This window comes from Staurois parvus, unplaced genomic scaffold (assembly GCF_062004578.1).
Source record: "Staurois parvus isolate SC_StPar_1 unplaced genomic scaffold, SC_StPar_1.0 ptg000094l, whole genome shotgun sequence".
Lineage (NCBI taxonomy): Eukaryota > Metazoa > Chordata > Amphibia > Anura > Ranidae > Staurois > Staurois parvus.
The window spans coordinates 2144082-2167456 of record NW_028317890.1 but is presented as its reverse complement, the minus strand read 5'-3'; the positions used below and the strand labels follow the sequence as shown (position 1 = coordinate 2167456).

At 42.5% G+C, this 23375-nt stretch overlaps 1 protein-coding gene across 2 annotated transcripts in view; it reads left to right on the top strand.

Moving 5' to 3' along the window:
• The first annotated feature begins 3068 nt into the window (after positions 1 to 3068).
• The window catches only part of PLA2G12B (phospholipase A2 group XIIB), a 38282-nt gene continuing 17975 nt past the window's right edge, over positions 3069 to 23375 (top strand). The window contains exons 1-2 of one of the 2 annotated variants that reach the window (XM_089670733.1): positions 3069 to 3370; positions 10337 to 10413. In XM_089670733.1, the coding sequence (XP_089526859.1) occupies positions 3139 to 3370; positions 10337 to 10413 (309 nt within the window). In that variant the 5' untranslated portion in view covers positions 3069 to 3138. Of the gene's footprint in view, positions 3371 to 10336; positions 10426 to 23375 lie in introns of both variants that reach the window. The other variant, XM_089670732.1, reaches the window with a different exon arrangement.

The window sequence follows — 23375 nt, the reverse complement described above, 5'->3', positions numbered from 1 at the left end:
AAAGTTATGTCCGTTTTCAGGTAAGAAACATTGTTGTTTATAAACAGAACATATGCAAATGGCTGGCATTCGGTTTACATCGGTTCTGTTCGTCTTCAACAGATCTGGACACGGTTGTTTCATTTAAAAAAAATGGACCTGAACAACAAGAATGTAAACGAATATACATCTGTTTACATCTACCCACCCATAGACACATGTTGTGGTTCAGTCTAAAACCCCTTTCATACAGGCGTATGATTTTTCAAAGTGACAGGACATTGATAGTGTATCACAAATTAAATCTAGTCTAGGACCCGGAATAATGGCCCTGATTCACCCAGCTGCAATCATCTGCTACTGGTTAAACTGTCTTTCCATTATGTGCTAGCACAGCTGGACAAAGAAGGCCCAGTAACCTTTATTCCAACAAATAGTGCTGTAAAGGACAAAAATAGTCCTGATTAGCTGCAGATATAATGAAGATGTGGTAATCTCTGAGGCACTGTAGTAATCAATACATTTCATCTTTCTATAGACCTTTGTCCTGTGAGTCAGTTCTCAGAAGAAAATCTCATAATGTTCTTTATAAAGTTCTACAGAATCACAGCAACATGTTGTACATTGCTCTTGCTTTATCTTATTAAGGGTGGGATTTTTACGGAAATACAAATATCAATAGTTCAGTTTTAATTATGTATTCTGTATCAAACCATATATTGCAATCCTCAACATACAATACTGATGGACAGTATACATAGGCTATGTTAATACCTGCTGTCTGGTATTTATAACTTTAGCATATCTGCATAGCCATCTACCTGCCCAAATAACCTGGTAAGAACTTTCCACCATCTTGAAATTCTCTTGAATCTGTGTCTTTGGGTAGTTGACAGTCATATACTGATAAGGACCTCTTGCTGAGTTTCCTGACTTCTTCATCTGGCTACTCTATCCTTTCATTTCTGTGTTCAGCTGCCAGCTTAAAACTGGATAAAGGGTTAACTAACAGTGGATATAGACCGCTAGAAATAATCATCAACTCTGCAAATCTTTGTAGTTTATGATAAAGTTTTTATCTATCCTATTAATTTTGGGTATGTGTCTGAAGATAATCAACCCTTTATGCATACTGTACCAAAAGCATATGCAGTATTTGCTGTCCTTTCTGCCCTATGGCCCCATTCAGTTACCAAGAGCAATAGAGTATTCATAGCTTACACATGGCCTTGGACATACCTGTGAGAGCACTGATTGGCCCAGAGCTGTCCCACAGAGTAAATCACATGTTTCTCCATACCCATAAGTATAGAGCATTTCCTTTGACTTCTGGTGAATGGCAGGAAAGGGAAGTATTCTGGGGGAAGGGTGTTAAAGCGAACTGCATAGAATGAGAATCTAATAGGAGTGTTTGTAGAATTTGCAGATCTATACTTTTAGATTAGCATTTACATAAGTAGGTATATGATCAGTGTCTGTGGCTAGTGACAGGTGTTTGATAGCTCTAAACCACAGTTTTTTGTTTTTCTTATACATACATTTTTCTGGTTGTTGGAGCTAGTTGCTTAGCTGTCATGGCGGTTCTAAGGGTTCAATACTTTTGAGTGCCTGACCTGGAACTAGTATGCAAAAGAGTAGTTCTGATATAATAAATCACTTATTTATTTTGGAATGGTTGTTCTGGCTAGCAGGCTGAAATTACTAAACGCAAAGACGGATAAAGAACACATATTTCCAGAAGGCAGAAAAAAAAGGCAAAGACAGATAAAGAACTCACCTTTCCAGAAGGCACAAGAAAAAGGCAACTTTCTTATCTCTATTAATACACGTTTTTATTTGAAGGTGTAGATTCAATAAAAAGTTACTGTACCTTGCCTGATGGTGATTTGCTAAATGAGTAGAATCTAGTATGCAAGTAAAAATCCTGTGTTTGTGTTTTTGTAAATGCGTTTTTTAATTGGGCATAATAATAATTTTTTTTTCTGGCTATTAAAATGAGTCATTCTTAAAGTGGTAGTAAACTGCAAAAAATTAAAAAAAAAAAAAAATCTCCCTGCAAGTGAAGAGCATAACATGCTAGTATGCATTGCATACTAGCACATTCTGAAAGACTCACCTGAAACCGAAGCCCTTCAGTGAAGTGCTGTCACAGCTCCCCAGGGCTTCTGGGTTCATAGGCTGCGGCCGTTTGGCCGAGCCACAATGACATCACTCCAGCACATGCGAGCGGTAGTCTTGGCCGCGGCAGGGCTCTCTCAGTTGATGCAATGCCTTCCATTGAGAGTGCAGTGCGCATACACTGGTGACATCAGTAAGTCTTCTAAACCGTGCACATTTAGGAGACATTTACAGTACCTACAGGTAAGTCTTATCAAAGGCTTACCTGTAGGTAAAACATCAAAAAATAGACTTTACTACCACTTTAAGCACTAAACATGCCAAGCGTTAACGCATGTTCACATGTGGTTTAGCACATCATGCAGTTTTCCTTCCAAAATGCTGCCGCTCCTGCACACGCTGGTAGTGGGGTTTTTTTTTTCACCTCTAATGCCTGTAAACACTTATGTGCGCATGGACACACAGGCTAACACGACGGGACTTTAGAGTCAGAAAAAAAAAATCAATTGCTCCTAAAAATTGCCTTTTTAACGCCCAGTGTGCATGAGGCCTAAATAAGCTTTTTGAATAGTCATTTAGCTCAGTCCATGGTCTCTACTCCTGTTAAATCAACCCTTCTAGTTTGTCTCCATAAACATACAAAAATATATAGTTTATTGCTAAAAAAAAATAAATTTGAAAATATTTTGTTAATAAATCCCTAAATACAGACCATTGTCCACCTATATCTCATTCAATATTTGATTATTGTGCTATTGGTTTGTGCATGTGGAAAATCACGTGCACCTTGAAATTTTAGGGACAAGTCCAAGATAGTAGACTTGCTGAACAAATTTGGAAATATCACCAGTTCAGTGGCTGACTAATCAGCTTTTAGTCTGACTTCCACTAAGGCCAACCTTTGAACTGTGTGTTCTCTTTATTTTTATTATTGCTGTGACCTCACCTCCGTCACCATTCCAGTGTATAAAGTCCACTCTGAGACAGTGCACGGACTGGAGGTGTACAGCACAGAGGCTGATCGTATAGCTTAGCACAGACATGAAGGTTCTGCTGAGAATTACAGTGCTCTCTATAGCACTAAGCATAGCACTGAGTACAGAAGAAGCAGCGGAGAATATAACAACCACTCAGATACCTCCCGAGGAGGCCTCTTCTGAGTGGGGTATTGGAGCTGTTCGGGATGGATTTGAAGCCGTCAATGGTTATTTTGACTCTTTTCTGGAGCTCCTTGGTGGAAGAAATGGTGTGTGCCAATACAAGTGTCGCTATGGTAAGACGTTTTTTTTTTTTTTTTCCTTGCAAAGCTTTTTATCTGTCACAGAGAGAGTAAGTTTAATTGGTAATGATCTTTAAAATAAATATGTATTATACAATACTTTTTTATACCTCGCTGTAGGCTTCAATCTGGAGGGTTATTTTTTAACCAGAGATTCCACTCACAATCCTTGTGTATAGATAATGGGACCTTAGCAGTGTGATTTTTGCTTTTAAAAAAATAAATAAAACAGTATTGTTTAACTTTTACAAACATGCAAAATGTCTGCGCTACAGGCGTAGCAATCTTCCTGGCAGTCCAATTGTCAGGTTGCCCAAATGCACTAATCTGTCAGGTCGAACATCCAAAATGGAACACTGTATGCACCCACCATCACGAACCAATGTATGCACTGGAGCCTTGCAGCCCTCTTCAATTTGGGGACAACCAAGCCTATAAACAAGCATAAGAAGGCACACCAGCCTAGTACATTATTGTAAAACTGTTTATTGAATAAAACATGTATATCAAAAGAGAAAAAAAACACAAGCATATCATAGACCAATTGCCACCAGACACATTACCATCGGGTAAGATGCAACTGATGCGTTTCAAGAGACAAGCACTCTTCCTCAGTGCTCATTGGCCTATGTAATTGTTTATTAATGTTAATTAAATGTTAATTGAGTTAAATGGAATCTATGGGAACAGAAGTATTGGAGCTTCCACAGCTGATTTGATTTAACATATGTAAGTTCCAAGGGGGTCACCTTGATCCTTGTTTCACTACGTAGTAAATTACTGACTTAGAACAAGCAGTGCAGCCTGACAAATTACTGACCTAGAACAAGCAATGCAGTCTGACAATCTGAATTCCCATCCTCCATGCTTATTCTCACAGCTTCCATATTTCTATCTTACGTTCCCTTTAGGGAAGATCTGGCTTTGAATTGATTAGTTGTATCTAAGAGGGATTTTATGTAAAGCTCACCTGTGTATATTTAATCAGACATATTAAACCAATTTTAAACCCAAAAGCAAACATTTATTATATTGCGGCTTACCTATTCTTAGATGTGATGGCTGTATTAGTTTTCTTTGGCCTTCTTTTATTCTTATTTGGTGATCTGACCAGTACGTCTGTCATTTTTTCAAAAGCAAGCTCTCTTGCAGATGTATCCATTACAGGGATGAGACATATATTATACAACACTGGCAGTGCTTACAATGATCAGTTTTCGTTATTTATGTAACCTTTCCCCCAAAAGCTGTAACTGCTTATAAAGTGCTAGCTGGAGTTTTGCTTCTATGTGTTAGTGTATTTAAATCTGCTAGTACATCCAACACTCCCCTCCCTCCAGAGTAACAATACTGCTGTCCAATTGTGCCCCCTGTGCTCATTCAGCCAGAGTGGGAACACTCTAATACAGGAGGTGTATTACTGGCCAGATCACCAGGTGAAAACAGAGAGCCTAAAAAATAAAACTAATGCAGCCATCACATCCAATGGTTTTGAGTTTAATGCCTTTTTTAGGGATAAGGAAAGTAATAAACAGGACCTGATCCCACATTTGACTACATTACATTGTCAATGGAATGCTGCTGTATTAGGATATACTGAGGCGCTTAGACATAGTACCTCTATGGCAGCTGCCAGAGTTGTCATACTACAAGGTTAAAACCTGGTTCAACAGAAACCGGCCAACATTCACCCATGTGTACAGCAGCCTGTTAGGCTTTTGTCAAACAGGCATGCTGGAAAAACATCTGCCAATCAGCATCTGATCAGTGCTGACCTGTCTGTTCTGGTTCTGTTCAGGGGGGCAGTCCCCTTGTCAGAACACAATAGCCCAGCGGGCTGAGCATAAAAAAAAACGGAGGGGCTCCCTGTACTAACTATGCAATGTCCTAGATTGTAAGCTCCAAGGATCAGGCCCTCCTAACTCTCTTGTATTGATCTGTATTGTTGCTGTATTGTCTTCCGTTATATTGTAAAGCGCTGAGCAAACTGTTGGCACTATATAAATCCTGTATAATAATAATAAAGTACAGCGAGCCCTTACATTTTTTTTTTTTGTTCAGTCCGCTGGGTTGAAAGAAAAAACAAAAACCTGCTTGTTGTACCAGCTATAAGCCTTTGTTGAACAGCAGCTTCCGTAATCAAGTGCCCTCTTTAGTGAACATGCCTATTAAGTGTCTCCCTACAATCACACCACTAGCACTTCTGAGAACAGCTTCTTGTTGGGATCACATCAGTTATTAATAAGAGATAGGGGGCCAGCCTCAAGCTAGTGGTGGTAGCCAAGCAGCTAACTTACAGAGGCTAGTCAGCAGGTAGTAAATGCAATGAAGAAATCAAACATTGAAGATGTACTGGGATTTTGATGTGAGTTCATACAAAGTAGTGAGAAGAAAAAACATTTGGAGTGCCCATTGCCTCAGGTTGGGCTGCTCACAACAGACAATTGCCCTCCAGTGGATACCCAGCAGGTTACCAAATGCACCAATGAAAGGAGCACAGAAGGGAGTGTTTTCTGACCTCCAAAATGTGTTTGCCTTTTTTTTTTTATTATTATTTAGGGCAAACCAATAAATCAGTTTGGACATTTTTGCCATTTGGTCTGGCGCTCCTTCCATTGGAGCATGTTTTTAGCAGGTAGTAACTGATTAGGTGGGAATTAACTGATGTTAAGTGGGAATTCAGGACAGACTGGGAGTTTTTGAGCAAAGCCAGACTATCTCTATTACAGAGCCCAGAGGAGAGTGGAAGGGTATGACTATACGTAGTGATGGATCCGCCAACTTTTTGCAGAAAACAGTGGGATGGATTGACATAATTCACCAAAGTTTATATTGTGCAACAAGTTGATGGTGCCAGAACATCAGATTTCTGGCAACAAGGTGATTTTAATTTGGGACAGTCTAGTGCAGGCGTCACTAAATGGCGGACCGGGATCTGGATGTGGACCGAGTCACTGTCCCATCTGGACCCGTGCAGTCCTGCCATTTAAGAGCCTTTTCTTATCCCAGCTGTCTTGCAGTCATCCTCACAGAGCTGACAGCGGGAGGCAGGACAGTTCTGGATGGAGGGTGGGTGCTGCCTGAGGTTAACAAGCACTTGATTGGTTGCTAGGAGGAAGGGCAGTCCTAGCAATCAATGTCTATCAATCACTGTCTGTGTAAGGTAAGACAGTGCGGGGGGGGGGGGGGAGGTTAAAGGGCCTAAGGACATTAATGTGAAGGGGGGCCAAGGACTGAATGGGGGGGGGCTTAAGACAGTAATGGGGGGCTAAAGACTGTGGTGTGTGGGGGCTGAGGACATTAAAGTGGGAGTAACATGGAGGGGGGCTGAGGACATTAATGTGGGGGAGATGATGTGTAAAAAGGGGCAGACTACTCGTCAGTGAATGGAGCAGAGGACAGTACTGTTGGGGGGGTTGATTTCAAGGAAGTGTGAGAACACTACTGTGAAAGGGGTGGAGACGGGTGATGTAAAGGGGGAGTTGAAGACACTCATCAAGAGGGATCTTGCTGTGAATGAGGAGGGGACTATGATGTGCAGTGGGGGTTGAGGACACTGATGTGAGAACAGGTTCAGAGCTATGCATGCGCATTTGGTGCACACGTTGTGGGTAGGTCAGCATTACCTTCTAGAAACCTGAAGAAGTCCTCGACTCTTTTTTTTTTTTTCAAAATTGCCACACAGCAACACGTAGTTTGGCGCACACGAAAATGCACCACAGGTTCCTACATGAGATGCAGACCTCTGAGGCATGTAAATTTTACTGCCCAGACCTTGGTGAATTTTAATTCAACACCCCTGGTCTAGTGGATGAAAAACCTTTAGGCTATGACTGTAGCATGTCTAATTTTTAATTTTGCCTCAGATGGACTTTTTCAAAAGTTACATGTACAGAGTGAACCTTAGTAGCTAGAAACAGAGCTTATTGTTTTGGATATGCTTAGAGCAGAATAAGCTTTTAAATGGTGGAAAAATCAATTATCTTGATATTCCATTGGGGACGGTAAGACAGAGGTAGCACTCATGTTTTCTGTTTTGTTTTGGACAGCATGAGGAAGATTTAGAGCCTTAGTTACTTTGTATTACTGGCTGCATTACCCTGTATAGGTATGTTTTTCTCCCCACTTCTGTCTCTTTGACAGATTTCAGACAGAATAGGAAGTAAGGGGAAATCCCTCCAATAGGGATACTGACTAAAAATTTTGGTTGGAGTTGACTTTTACTTGTACATAATTTCTGCAATGTGAGCTACATATAGTAAGATGATTAGGGGGGGACCTTTCAAGATTTTATCCATGCACTATGACCATATTATTGGAAGAGGACTGTCTGATGCAATTGTTTGACGGCCTTACAAGCTCGCAAATTAGGTTAACTAGAGGTTACAGACACTGGGCTCATGAACAGACCTGGTTTCCCGATGTTTGCAGAAAGCATTCCAGCTATCTTGGATACAATTTCTGCTCAGGCATAATCAGACCAAAAATGTTCTCCAAATTGTCAAATGTTGTGACGATTATGATAAGGGTATTCTATAAAAAAAAAGTATAAGTAGTATACATTCTGCATAGACCAGAACTATTAAACCGCTAATGCCCATGTAGAAGTGTGCTCCAAAACACCAGCCATTTGCATCCAGTTGATATCTAACATAGCTTGAGGGTACTGGCTTCAGGATGTCAGTGTACAAGCACAGCTAATAGGATAGCTCCTTGCACTAGTAACTGCCCGAGTCTTGTAGCCCCTGGACCAGTTGGTCCATTCTGAGTGGCACACACTAAAAAAAAAGCAGCAAGTTACATTTAGAAAATGGGTCATGTTAGTTATTGGTTGCATTATGGACCACCGACAGAACTTTCAAGATACATGGGCAGCCTTATTGTATGGAGAAATTGCAATACATTGCTTAAAGATCTGCTGACTGTAGGACTTTAAGAACCACTAGTCTGTAGTTGTTTCCAATAAAACTGTTTAACATGATTAGAAAATGACAAGATTTATAGAACACAGGGGAACATATAAGATTTATTCTAGTTCTATTATGTAACGTCATATGTTGTCACATTAAGCTAGATGAGATTGAGATGCTTCTGAGGTCCTTCACAGTTCCTTTGAAGCTGCTTCTAATTGCCTTGTAAACTGCTTAAGCTCTCATTTGTGTGTTCGAAACACACGTCAGGTTTTTCCCATTGACTTTAATGGAGTAATGGAGGTGACCGTTCAGGGGCTGCTTTTGACCTGCTTTGTGCTTCATTTCTTTGGAGGCAGCATGTCCTACAGAGGTTCATTTGTCAAGAAAAGTCTGCTTTTGACCTACAATTCAAAGAATGTTTCTCTTTTGAATGCATTTGTTTAAGCAGCGCTGTGTTTGAATGGAAAGCACATGACCAATACAGCCCTCTCCCTTAGCTTTATAGCTGTTTTAAGGAGCTTTTGCATTCCCGCTGACATGTATTGGAAGAAAAGTAGTTCTGATGTGAACACTTAGAACCTTACATATCAACAGGCTCTTACCAAGTAGCCTGGTGGCAGTTATCCACATTTACCAATTTTAAACTTTCAGAATAAGTCTGATCTGTTTGGAGACCGATGAAAACTTTCTCTAGTCCACCATACATCTTGATCCATAAGACCCTTAGGGGTTTATGTATCAAAAGGAGGCTAGCAAGGGAATGCCTCGTTGCCCATAGCAACCACTTGGAATTTTTTGTTTAATCTTAACCTTTGCACTATAGAAATTACAGCTGGCAGTTTATTATTATGGGAGACCATAATTGTAGGATGCACCGATACCCTTTTTTGATCGGTAAGTATGAGTACCGATACTTTTGGTCAAATACTCACCGATACCGAGTACCAATACCTATACAAAATGTATGGATGCAAATTACAACACAAAGAATAGTTTGCAATTTGAACAGGAATGCGATTTCTGTACAAATCACATGTGGTTTCCCCACCGTTCCTGTGTGAACTCAGATTGTCATAGCCTGAGTTCACACAGAAGTGGTGCAGGAAACCTTCCTGCACCCAATCCCATGCTGAGCGGGGAGTGTTAGAGAAGGGTGTGTGGGGATGTGGCAGATGGAGGCAGATGCTCCAGATAGGAGAGGAGAGAAGGCTGCCGCAATGCTTCGGATTCTCAGCCACGACTTTCACTCCTCTCTTTGCAGGGATGACCATTGGATGACAGTCACATGGATGTTGCTGACCAATCAGAAGCCATCTAGCCTGTACTGTCATCCCTGCAAGGAGAGGAGAGAAAGCTGCTTCACAGGTTTAGAGATTTGGAATCTCTGCGGCTTTATCTCCTCTCCTACAGCTAAGAATCTGGAGCATGTGGCACAAAGGTTTACATCCCCACACACCCTTCTCTCCCACTCTCCGCTCAGCATGGGATTGTTGCAGGAAGGTTTACCACACCACTCCTGTGTGAACGCAGGCTATGACAAGTGCGGTTCAGAAACTGCATACTATCTGGACAGGAATTGCATTCCTGCTGAAATTGCATGCTATTCTTTGCGGTACTATTTGCATTTTATATTGATGCAAATCACACTGCAAAGTATCGGTTTCCAGTATTGGGAGCATTTTCATGAGTACAAGTGAAAATACTCTATATCGATGCATCCCTAATTGTTTGTTTGTGCTAGCACATGTTTGATACATATCCCTGATAGGGTGATGCTTATGTACTTATGTGCATGACTCCAGTGATATGGTGCTAGGAGATTTTATTATTGAATTCATTGTGAAATACTGGTTTTGAAACACTGGTGGTAGTGTAGGTGGTGATACTTACTGTACATGACTCCAGTGATATGGTGCTAGAAGGAGATTTTATTATTGAATTAAGTGTGAAGTACTGGTTTTGAAACACTGGTGGTAGTGTAGGTGGGTGTTTTAAATAATATTTTGGATGCTTTCTATTAACATGTTTTATGATTTCTTTAATTCAGGTAAAGCTCCACTTCCTAGACCAGACTACAAACCTCAAGAACCCAATGGCTGTAGTTCCTATTTCCTGGGTCTCAAGGTACCAGAGAGTGTATGTACAGCTAACATCTATGGCGCTCCTTATGTACTAACATTTCTTTACAGGTGTCTCATTATCTCAAGACAACCATTTATAAAGCCATTTCAGATGAACCATATACTTCATACCTAGATGCTTTGCAGATAAAATGTCTAGAATTCTTGGCTGGCTATGAAAAGCAAAAGCGCCTACAGTACGTAGGTGGCAATGCAGAGCATTTCCCTACAAATCTATTGCACACAAGATATGATTTATACAAACTGAAGAAAAAAGTGGAAGTGCTGCTTTTTCTAACCATTCAGGTATATTTTATTTTTAAAGGAAAGTTTAAAGAGGAACTTTAGCCCAGATTTTTTGTTTTCTTTGTTGTAAACTGAGAAATGCTTAGAACTTTTGTCGTGTTTTTATGGTTACCTGTGTACTCACTGGGGACATTTTCCTCTTACTTCCCATCCTGATTTGTGCTCTCGCCAAAAAATGTCTTTAATGTGGACACAGACAGCAATAAGAACACTTTTGTCACAGTTCAAGGGAAGGACTACGGTCAGCAATGAACTCTTGGCAGATTAAAAAAAAAAGTTCATGCAGGCATGCGATCATTAAAAAAACATTAAGTGTATTTTTAAAAGCAATTACTGTAAGTGTCTGCATTTGTCTTGGTACCAGCCTCTTGCAATGCCCCAGTACACCAGTACTTGGAACAAAAGAGGGAGATGTAATTCTACTTTACTGGTTAATCACAGGTTGGAGACCAGATCTAGTTTTATTACTTAAAGTGGAACTTCACCCAAAAGGGTAAGTTCCGCTTGTTTGCATCTCCCTCCCCCCCCTCCACTGCCACATTTGGTACTTTTGTTTTTGGGGGGGGGGAGCAGGTACATACCGTCACTTCCGGTCAAATCACCACAGCAACATTTTTCCCCTCCTCCTTCACCCCCTACCGCAGACTTCTGGGACACATCACAGGTCCAAGAAGACTGTGGGACCATTCACAAAGCATAGCGCGGTTCATACATGCACAGTAGGAAACCGGCTGTGAAGCCAAAAGGCTTCACTGCCAGCTTTCCTTACCTAACATGCCGGCCTGCACCCGAAGCTGATCAATGAATTGGCTCCAGTGAGGACATCGCTGGATCCCTGAACAGGTAAGTGTCCTTATATTAAAAGTCAGCAGCTACAGTATTTGTAGCTGCTGAATTTAAATTTTTTTTGGGGGGGGGGGGACTGGAGCTCCTCTAACTGCAATAGGTAAATAAGTTCTCCAGGCTGGCCATGTTGCCTGGCAGGGCAATGTAACTCTTGTTAATAAATAGACACAAATACAAATCCTTTGGCAGGTAGGACAGCTTTCATATATGTATTTAACCACATTCCACCGACCTGGCACATATTTGCGGTCTCTGGGCAAGTGGGCCTTAACGCCGAGTGGCCGAATATATACGGCCCTAGGTAAACACTTTACTGTGCATGTGCATGCTCCCAGCACAGAAACAAATGGGTATCTGAAAGCTTGTGAAGCATATTTGTGATCAGAAGCTTTGCGATCATGTGACTTCTGCGACTGCCAATTACAGTGGTCACATTATTGGAATGCCTGCCTCCACCTCAGGCATTTAGATGAGAGAGTGAGTTTACCCTATGTAGTTAGCTATTTCTCCTAAATTCAGCTTCAAAGAAGTTGGGTTTGTGTATTTTCTGTTTTTCATTTCTGGAATTATTATTTGGGATGTGTTCAGGGGCAGACTGACAATTCATGGGGACCCTGGGCAATAGGGGATCATGGGGCTCCTGTGTCCTTGCCCAAACTCAAAAAAGCCTATGAAAAAGGTACCAGGGGCATCTCATGGGGCCCCTGCTGACCCTGGGCCCTCTGCCAGTGCCCGAGTTTCCAAATGGTCAGTCCGCCCCTGGATGTGTTCTCCTCTGTTCTTGGGAATTGATGTCCATAACTTACATTTAAGAATAGATGTGTAAGATTAGGCCAGAACTGTAGTAACTGGTAATACAAATTATAGAAGCTTCTTTCTATAGAAATTATAGGAATCATACTGTTCTTACCCCTGGTTCACATATATGCTGCCCTGCGGGCCGCATTTTGCACAGGCACGAGAGCTCATTAATTTGAATGGACTCCCGTGCCCCGTGTCACGCAGGGAAGAAGCCCCTGCACGTCTTCTGAGAACCTTGGTTCCCAGTACGGTTGAGTTTTCCAGTGGGGGCAGCGTGCCATTAGAACTAATGGCACCCACCTGCGGGTCCGCATTCCTCTGTGCGGGTGGTGCGGCTGCATGGATTTTCATGCGGATCCGAAGCCGCACCACCCGCACATACTGTATGTGAACCTAGCCTTAATGTGTGATAGTTGATCATGGCAACTTCTTTCTCCACCTATGTATCTACTTTTTATTTGCAATAGTAACACATTACTAATCACTTACTTCAATCACAAACAATGTGAAACTATAGGGCTGGATGTGGTGTGTTGTTATTATGATTGGCAATGCACTGCGGTTCGTAAGTTACTGTGTGGTGTGGGAACATGCAGCAAAACACAGTCTACTATGCACTTGTAATGCATAGCTGTGAATCCAGGCCCAAGTATGTACTCGTGTTGATTTCTCTATAGATTTAATAAAGGTATTGCATGTACATAATGTAAAGTATGGAAATGTAGAGGTTATCTTAGCAGGATCAATTTCAACATTTTCTTCTAAAGTCCAGTTGATGTCTCACACCTTTTTATTTCTTTATGGCCCCTATCATTTTTTTAACCAATTTTGGCTTGGAAATGCTTTAAAATACCTTACTCTCCTAGTGGAAATGTGGTGCCTGCACTCACACTGCAGTGCTCTATGCTGGCATAGCTGAGTAATGGGCACACCCCTCACCACAATTGTCCTTTTACAGATGCATTGTGAGGAGGAAAAGAGGAGGTGTTTCAGCAGTGGCATCACTAGGCTAGGGTTGGTGTGGTAAAACATGGTGTCACCGCCTCCAAAATTTTTTAATTGCCCCACAACCCCCCATTACAATTACCTCACAAAACCTCCTCTCTTATAATTTCTGTGAAATGCCCCTCCGCCATTACTTACACCCACCCCCATTTCATAGTTCTAATTACCCCCCAATTCCCCCCCCCAATTATAATTACCCCATAATATTTCCCTTATTACAATTGCATACCCCTCCCATCATAAATCCCCCACTCCACTACTATAATTACCCACTGGCACTTCCCCCTGCCCCATCACATTCAAATTACCCTGTTATTCCTCCCCCACCCCCATATCCTCCCGTTACATATAATTTCCCTGTAGTCCCCTCCTTCAATTATATTTACCGGAGGGTGGAGACCCACACAATTATAATTCCCCTGCATCCTCCCCTTCAATTTTAATTTCCCTGCATTCCATATTCTCACATTGCATACAATTCCTCTGCACCTCCTTCCTTCAGGAGGGTCTGCCACCTCTCCCCTGGCCACCATTACTCCGTTCAGTTCTGCCTAGATAACAGCCACCCATTACCAGGACAACTGGGCATGCACACTGCGTGATGATGTCACTACATCCAGGAGGAGAAGCAAGCCGGACTTGTCCTGCAATGGGAAGAAGAGAAATGGGGTTGACAGAGAACCCACCATTCATATCCTCCCTCCAGTCATTGCACAGAATATACCTACTTGATGGTGTCACCTGAGTGTGGTCTGCACCCCCATAGCAACGCCAGACCAGGACTGGCCTTCATAGCGATGCCAGGACTGTTAAATTCTAAAGTGCACTGGGTTCGTATTTAGACATCCTCAGCAACTATTATAACAGGAAAGAGGAGGTAAGACTATGAAAACTGAAGGTGTTAATACAAGGTCTGTCTGACAGAATATCTGGTTCTGTGGTATCAATTAGACTTTAATAAATCCAGCATTATTTGCCAAATACCCTATGCCAATGCTTTACACTTGCATGCCTAATCAGCAGAGCAGTGCAAAGAGCAATGATCATGTGGAAAATGCAGCGAACAATCAGATTTAAAAGAGAAGTATGAGTTTGGGTATTTTCCCAAATTATACTTACCTAGGTGCAGGGGTGGACTGATCATTTGAGCACTCGGGCACTGCCCGAGGGCCCGGGGCCAGTAGGGGGCCCCATGAGATGCCCCTGGTACCTTTCATTGGCTTATTCATAGGCTTTTTTGGGTGTGGGCAAGGACACAGGGGCCCCATGATCCCCTATTGACCGGGGGCCCCATGAGCTGTCAGTCCGCCCCTGCCTAGGTGGATTTAGCATCGGTCCGATGCTGCATATATCCGCCGCTGGCACTAAGGGTGAAAACTCAGCAATCACATGACCGCTGATCGCTGAATTCTCACCGTCTCTGTGAGCAGAGAGCGGTGACAGTGGCTTGCTGAGATCCTGATCCAGGTGCTGCTCCAGACCCTGGGGTGGATCTCAACTTTAAAGTCAGGATCTTTCCCCAGCCTGGGCCAGCTAAGTGACGTCAGCCGAAAGCAGGCTTCAGCCTGCACAGGAACTGCACTCCTGTGATCCACAGGAGAACTACAGCCAAAAGAGCTTTGGCTGTACTTATCCTTTAAGTCATTACTAGTCATAAAGGTTTCTATGGTGTTACTACATCCACCAGAAATGTACATATTATTTAACAATCCAAAAACAAAATGTATTACTTGTTGCACCTTACTGTTCCAGACCCCTGAAGAGTCAAATGCGTTTGCGTTTTATGAAGAGACAGAGAAAATAAAATATTGACTTAAGACTGAGATCACTTTGTGATGGTTTCCAATGTTTTGCTTGGACTGCTGTAATCGGAATGTCTGGCTAAAATAAATAGGTGTTCGGTGCTCTGAGGAATGTATTTTGACCTCGAGGACAGGTCACAGTGTATGGCTCTGCTGCTGGCTAAATAAGGCTGCCTTTTGTTTACAAGGTAGACGGGAGCTGGCAACTATTTGAAAAATGGTATAACATACTTTTACAATTGCACATCACTTTCCCATTTTATTGTATATATTGCTGTAAACTGAAATAATAAAAGTAGTAAAATGTGAGTATGGGTGGTAAATAACCTAGGCCGAGCTTGATGTTGGACACAGTTTTTGTGCAACAATAAGGGCCTGTGTTGATGGCTTTTGGGTTTATTTTGGGCTCAGATGTATAATTGACCTTCTTCAAGTGGGTTTTCCATTTCCATAAGCTTTTATGGGAATACAAAACCTGTCTGAAGCAAACAAAAGTCCATTGGCACAATCCATTGACATATAAAAGCGAGCTTTTATATACTTGCAAATGCTGGTAGCATGTGTGGGGTGATGAGGGCCTATATTACTTCAATGTACTGACAAGTACTAGGAGCACATGTGGGCCTCATTTACGTCCATATACTGACAACTCCTAGAAGCCCTGGTGGGAAATATGGGCCTATTTTACTTCCATAAAATAACAACTACTAGGAGCACATGTGGGGTGATGTGGGCCTCATTTACGTCCATATACTGACAATTCCTAGAATCCCTTGTGGGAAATATGGGCCTATTTTACTTCCATAAAATAACAACTACTAGGAGCACATGTGGGAAATGTGGGCCTATTTAGTTCCATATACTGACAATTACTAGGAGTATGTGTGGGAAATTTGGGCCTAATTTAATCCCATGTACTGAAAATTATAAAGAGCACATGTGGGGTAATGTGAGACAATTTTACTTCCATATACAGACAATTACTAGGAGCACAAGAGGGAGTTGTGGGCCTAATTCAATCCCATACACTGAAAACTGCTAGGAGCACATGTGGGGTAATGTAGGCCTAATTTACTAGAGCAGGGGTATCAAACTGGTAGCCCTCCAGCTGTTGCAAAACTACAAGTCCCATCATGCCTTTACCTTTGTGAGTCATGCTTGTAACTGTCAATCTTGCAGTGCCTCTTGGGACTTGTAGTTTGGCAACAGCTGGAGGGCCTCCAGTTTGACACCCGTGTACTATAGTGTAAGGTGATTCTGGGCCCAATTTACTACAGAATGATGTGAGGTGAAGTGACCCTGTGTTCTGGTCAACGTCCAGTTTTGTGAACAAGAACTTCTACATTTTCAAATGTCCCTGTATGTTATTGGATGTGTGATGTGTACAAAGATTCACAGTGAACAAAACTCTATCCAAGTGCTTAACCATCTACCTCCCCAGGGCGCTCCAGATGGTTTTACTCCCTTCATGACCAGGCCATTTCTTGCTATTTAGCACTGCAATACTTTAACTGGTAGTTGCATGGTCATACAACACTGTACCCAAATGAAAGTTTATCTTTTTTTTTTTCACACAAATAGAGATTTCTTTGGTGGCAGTTGATCACCAAGGGTTTTTTTTTTTTATATAAACAAAGACCGAACATTTTGAAAAAAAAAAACCAAAAGCAATCTTTTTTACTTTTTGCTATAAAACATATCTAATTTGCAAAAAAATGTTAAATAGAACTTTTCTTCATAAATTTTGGCCAAAATGTATTTTGCCATGTCTTTGGTTAAAAAAAAAATCATAATAATAAGTATATATTGATTGGTTTGTGTGAAAGTCATATATGAACTATGGTATATACTGGAATTTTGTTTTTCTCTACTAGTAATGGCGGTGATCAGTGACTTATAGTGGGACTATAATAGTGCGGCTGGCAATCTGAAACTGATGCTGGCTGGGCGGTACAGGAACTGACACTAACATCACCAGTGACACTAATACAGTGATCCGTGATAATATTACTGTACACTGCCACTGTATTGACACTGGCTGGGAAGGGGTTAACACCTAGGGGCGATCAAAGTGTTAACTGTGTGCCTAATAATATGTAATATGTGCTGCTTTTTACTAAATATATTTTCGTCCTTTAAACTAAACTGACCTAAACTAATAGATCATGCCCTCTGTACAGAGCTCTGTGTGTTTGTCTACACAGGGCTCTGGGCTGTAACTGGACACATTTGATCAGCAGGTCTCAGCCATGAATCAGTAGCTGAAACCTGCAGACAAAATCCTGCTGTGTCCGTTCACAGCAGGGAGGGGGGGGGGTGCACATGCTCCCTGAACCCAGAAGACACTGCTGAAGTACAGGTAAGTGATTGTGCCTCTGCAATCTGCCCGCCTGCAGTAAAGTGCAGGTGAGTGACAAGTGGTTAAAATTCTACATTGTCCTAAGGGCTCTGCCAGCGGTATTGCTGAAATGCAATAACAATGCAAAACAAGATGAAGAAAAGTTTAGTTTAAGGAAAAACATGGCAACTGTTAAGATCCAAGGTGATTAGCAAATGAAGTGCATCCAGTCAGGGTTTACACTTTACTTTTGAACCTTTTTTTAATTTTTGAGGCAGTTATATTACATAGGCACAGTCATCATCACTCATTTTTAAATTTTCTCTCTAACTTTTATGATTTCATGTGTTTTTGGTTTTTTTTAACATAGAAGAGGAATTTTATTGGTGTGGCTGGTAAGAGCAATGATTAATGCTTCTGCAGTATGGACTAAGGAGTAAATTGCATTGATTTTGTGGAGGTACACATGGATTGCAGTGGGAGGGCTGTAAGTCATTTTTAATTTGCAGCCTGATAAATTTCACTGGCAGATGACTTACTACATGTACTTCATAAATGTAGTGCGTGTGTGTGTGTGTGTATATATATATATGAATTATGAAGTCATAAAATATTTTTCATGCTTGACATCCAAGGTCAACCAGCAATAGTGTTGGCCACTGAAGCTTATGTAGATCAATAGGAATTGAAACAAAGAACCTCAATCCTATGTCTCTTTGGAAATGTAAATGTAAAAATAACCCATGGGATTTTTTTATTCTTTTTTGGTGGAGGACTAACAAGTACATATATAGGTTCTTGGAATAAGATAAATACCCATGTTGAACAATGTGTTGCTGAAATATCTTTATTATGAAATGAATTTTCCACTTTAAAAGATCACTTGATTATTGCATATCTAGTCTGGATATACTTTATTGTACTTCATTGCTCCATGGTCTCACTAAAAATAGTAAAGAACAGTAAATAGTTTTTGGAAGATCTTTCCTAGCAGAGTGCTCCTTCCCCTATCCACCCAGGGGGTGCAGGTATACGCACTCAAATCCTCTCCTGTACCACTTGTGGGTTGGCTGCTGCTACCAGGCCTATCAGCTGGGCTGCTCCTTCCCTGCCATATAGGTGGTCCTCTCTCAGGGGCCAGTGAATTCTTCCAGACTCGCAGGCAGGCCCCATCCCACTGGGTCTCCTTGCAGCCTTCTTCCTCACAATCTCACATCTTCCTCTATCCTTCTTCCACTCGACTCTCCCACACTCCTTCCACTGAGCAGGCGCCAACACTTTTTAAGGGTGTCCAGCCTCTTGTGGGGAATTGAAAAGGACCCCTCAAGAGAGCAGCCAGCCACTCCTTAGATCCACCCTCAGCATCCAAGGCCTTCCTCCAAAAGCCCATGAGCAGGGGGAAAATCCAGTGGGGCTGGCCTTCAAAGCCTCTCAGCCCTGAGCACAATTTGACCCCTCTAGCTATTACACCTGGGCTGCTATTCAGCTCCTGTCTAACCATTAGGATCTAGCTCCTCCTAACTAAACTAGGAGGGTGCTACAAATCTATACATTATTCATGGAGGAAACCATTGTTACTGGTGAGGTTACAAGTAACCTGTCAGGTTTGGAGTTCTGGCAAACTGAAAATCGAATACCAAACATGATAGTTTTATTTTTTATAGCGTTTACAATTTATTTTTTGGACAAGCACCTAGACATGCCTGCACATATCTACAACAGCCTTCAGAACCAATACAACCAAATTGGGTAATGTCATATATTACCACTACTTCCAACCCCATATACAGTTGTAAGAAAAAGTATGTGAACCCCTTGGGATTATGTGGAGTTTTGCATGAATTGGGCATAAAATGTGCTCTGAACGTCATCTAAGTCACAACAATAGAAGAACACAGTCTGCTGAACATAATACTACACAAACATTAGATGTTGCCATGGTTTAATTGCACATAACATGTAAACATTCACAGTGCAGGGAGGAAAAAGTATGTGAGGCCCTAGCTTAATGACTTCTCCCAGAGCTAACTGGAGCCAGGAGTGAGCCAACCTTGACTCCAATCAGTGTGATGATATTGGATGTGTTGCTGACAGCTGTCCTGCCCTTAAAAAACACACACCTGTTTTGGGTTTACTGGTTTCAAGAAGCACTGTCTGATGTGAACCATGCCTCACAGAAAAGAGCTCTCAGAAGACCTACGATCAAGAATTGTTGACTTGCATGAAGCTGGAAAGGGTTACAAAAGTATCTCCAAAAGCCTTGATGTTCATGTGTCCATGGTAAGACAGACTGTCTACAAATGGAGAAAGTTTAGCACTGTTGCTACTCTCCCTAGGAGTGGTCATCCTGTAAAAATGACTGCAAGAGCACAGCGCAGAAAAGGTAAAGAAAAATTCCAGAGTGTCCGCTAAAGACCTACAGAAATCTCTGGCACATGCTAACATTTTTGTTGACACATCTACAATAAGGAAAACATTAAACAAGAATGGAGTACATGGGAGGACACCACGGAGGAAGCCATTGCTGTCCAAAAAGAATATTGCAGCACGTTTGAAGTTTGCAAAAGAGCACCTGGATGTTCCACAGCACTACTGGCAAAATATACTGTGGACAGATGAAACCAAGATTGAGTTGTTTGGGAAGAACACACAACACTATGTGTGGAGAAAAAAAGGCACAGCACACCAACATCAAAACCTCATCCCCACTGAAAAACATGGCGGAGGGAGTAACATGGTTTGGGGCTGCTTTGCTGCCTCAGGGCCTGGACGGATTGTTGTCATTGATGGAAAATGAATTCCAGAGTTTATCAAGACATTTTGCAGGAAAACGTACAGCCATCTGTCCGCCAACTGAAGCTCCGCAGAGGATGGGTGATGCAACAGGACAATGACCCAAAGCATATAAGTAATTCAACAAAACAATGGCTGCAACAGCACATAATACGCCTTCTGGAGTGGCCCAGTCAGAGTCCTGACCTCAACCTGATTGAAATGCTGTGGCATGACCTTAAGAGAGTGATTCACACCAGATATCCCAAGAATATTGCTACACTGAAACAGTTTTGTGAAGATGAGTGGTCCAAAATTACTCCAGATCATTGTGCAGGTCTGATCTGCAACTACAGGAAACGATTGGTTGAGGTTATTGCTGCCAAGGGAGGGTCAACCAGTTATTAAGTCCAAAGGTTCACATACTTTTTCCTCCCTGCACTGTGACTGTTTACACGTTATGTGCAATTAATCCATGGCAACATCTAATTTTTGTGTAGTATTATGTTCAGCAGACTCTGTTCTTCTATTGTTGAGACTTAGATGACGTTCAGAGCACATTTTATGCCCAATTCATGCAAAACTCCACATAATCCCAAGGGGTTCACATACTTTTTCTTGCAACTGTATATATATATATTCCTGTAACATTCACCCAACATAAGGAGCTACTGTGTTACTTTGGTTCTTCTGTCCTGTTCTAGTGCTGATCTATCTCACCCTGATCCATGATACATGAACACACCTTGAGGAATATAACAGGTTTTTATGGAGAGCTAAAATAAAAAGCCCACTTTTGAAGGTGTAAACCTACAAGTGCAGTGGCACTGCAATCTACACATGGCAATTACAACACGGTGCAAACCCGTAAATGGTAATACAGTGGTGCGATATAGAAATGACAGTGATAACACAATATAACACATGCCACAAAATAAATGTGAAATTGCCTGCTACTATATATTTTTGCTATGAAGGAAGCCATAAAGACTCCTGTTGGTCCTAACAATAGAAACCTCTCTTCCACTCTATGACCCTGCTGGCATAGGTGCCTTCATACCAGGGGCGGACTGACCATTTGGAAACTCAGGCACTGCCCGAGGGCCCAGGGTCAGTAAGGGGCCCCATGAGATGCCCCTGGTACCTTTTTCATAGGCTTTTTTGACTTTGGGCAAGGACACAGGGGCCCCATGAGTTGTCAGTCCGCCCCTGCTTCATACCATTTGTTTTAGCACTCTATACCAGAGCCAGAGGCATTATTCTCAAATAAAGGGGTTAAGGCAATCCCACTGGGACAGAACTATCCAATAGAAAATGATACAAGAAAAGACAGTGGTCAAGAGGCCTCTCACTACAATGGGCAGTCTCTGAATTTATGGTGTTCCCATGTAGGCCAGTGAAAGGGTCCTCCTACTCGCGCCAGAGCTCAGTGGTCCTCTTCTGACTGTCAGGGGTCAGCCACAGTTCACAACATCCAGCAAGTGGCATACAGATCACCACCAAAGGTGGTCAGGCACAGGTCCCCTCACAGGCAGCACAACATTGGGTATAGCAGCAGTGGCAGTCTGTGATCAGCATTACTCTCCTGCTAGCTATAGCACACTTTGGTCACACATCACTGTCCCCTTTCAGTGCAGCCTCATGGTGATCTCGCTCTCTCAGCCACAGCAGTCCTCCTCTCCTTTTCCCCAGCTTTCCTCCTCCTGGGAGTTCTAGTCCTGTTCCTCTTTCTCTGCTGGCTATGTCCCCACAGGACTATATATCCCATGAGTCTTTGCAACCCCATCCTCCTCCTGATTCAGTCGGTGGGACTTTTTCACAAGCTGCTCAGCAGCCAGTAGCAGTCCTCCTCTAGCTCTCTTCCCTGTGTCCTGTTTTCCAGTTCAATCACAGCAGAGGACAAAGACTGCAGCAATGTGGCTGGTTTGGCAGAAACCCGAGCAGAGCAACCACAACCTTTAAAGGGTTAGAGTGCTCACCTGGCTACATTTCTTTTGGCCAATGAGAATGAGCAGGAAGTGACAAACAAGTTTGGCCATCTCAGGGAGTTCCAAGCATAGCAAAGAAGAACAAATGTTTTGATTGCCTCAAGTGGATGACGAAGGATAATCATACTTATTGTGCTTATGTTACATAAATACTATTTATGAGAGCTGTTTTTCAGCAGATTAGGTTTAGAGCTCATGTGCCTGTAACTGTTTATGTATGGGGTGCAGATACAAAATGGCGTCATTCATGTACATTAGAGATGAGCGAATTATTCAAAAATTCGGTTCGGCTGATTCGCCGAATTCGCGGAAAAAATTCGCTTCGAGCCGAATATATTCGCTGCGAATTTAACTTATAAAAAGGGTGTTTCTAGGCTTCAGAGAGCCTTTATATTAGTGCAGAACACTGTACCTTTAATTTAAATGCCCTTGGAGTCTGCTGGGGAAGAGAAATAATACTGTCAGTCAGTATGACATGCAGATGAGTGCCGTCGATCTTAGAATCACCGCACACTTCACTCATTTGGGCAGTCACGGGGCCAAAACCAGAGTGTGGAGCCACAGTGTGGCGGTGGTGGCAGCAGCAATGGGAGGCCATACAGCACCCTATGACAAAATGGAACCCACCAGCAGTGTGAGGAGACCTGAAAGTAGCACATGGCAGAGTGTGGCGATGGAGACAGCAGCAATGGGAGGCCGTACAGTGACCCATGACACACTCTGGACCTGGCAGCAGCATGAGGAGGCGGTACAGGGGCCCATGACAGATTACGGGCCTGGCAGCAGCATGAGGAAGCGGTACAGGGGCCCATGGCAGAGTGGCGGAGCGTAAGCAGCTAAAATTGAAGGCCATACAGAGGCCTATGTTAAAAAGTCCCCCCAGCAGCAGCGTGGGGAGACGACTATCAAGAGTCCAATGGCAGAGTAGCGGAGCAGAAGCAGCTTCAATTGAAGGCCATACACAGGCCTAGGTTAAAAAGCGGAAGCCGTCAGCAGCGTGAGCAGACGACAGAGACACATGGCGCAGGGTGGCGGTGGATGCAGCAGTATTCGGAAGCCAAACACAGGCCTCGGTTAAAAAGCGGAAGCCGTCAGCAGCGTGAGAAGA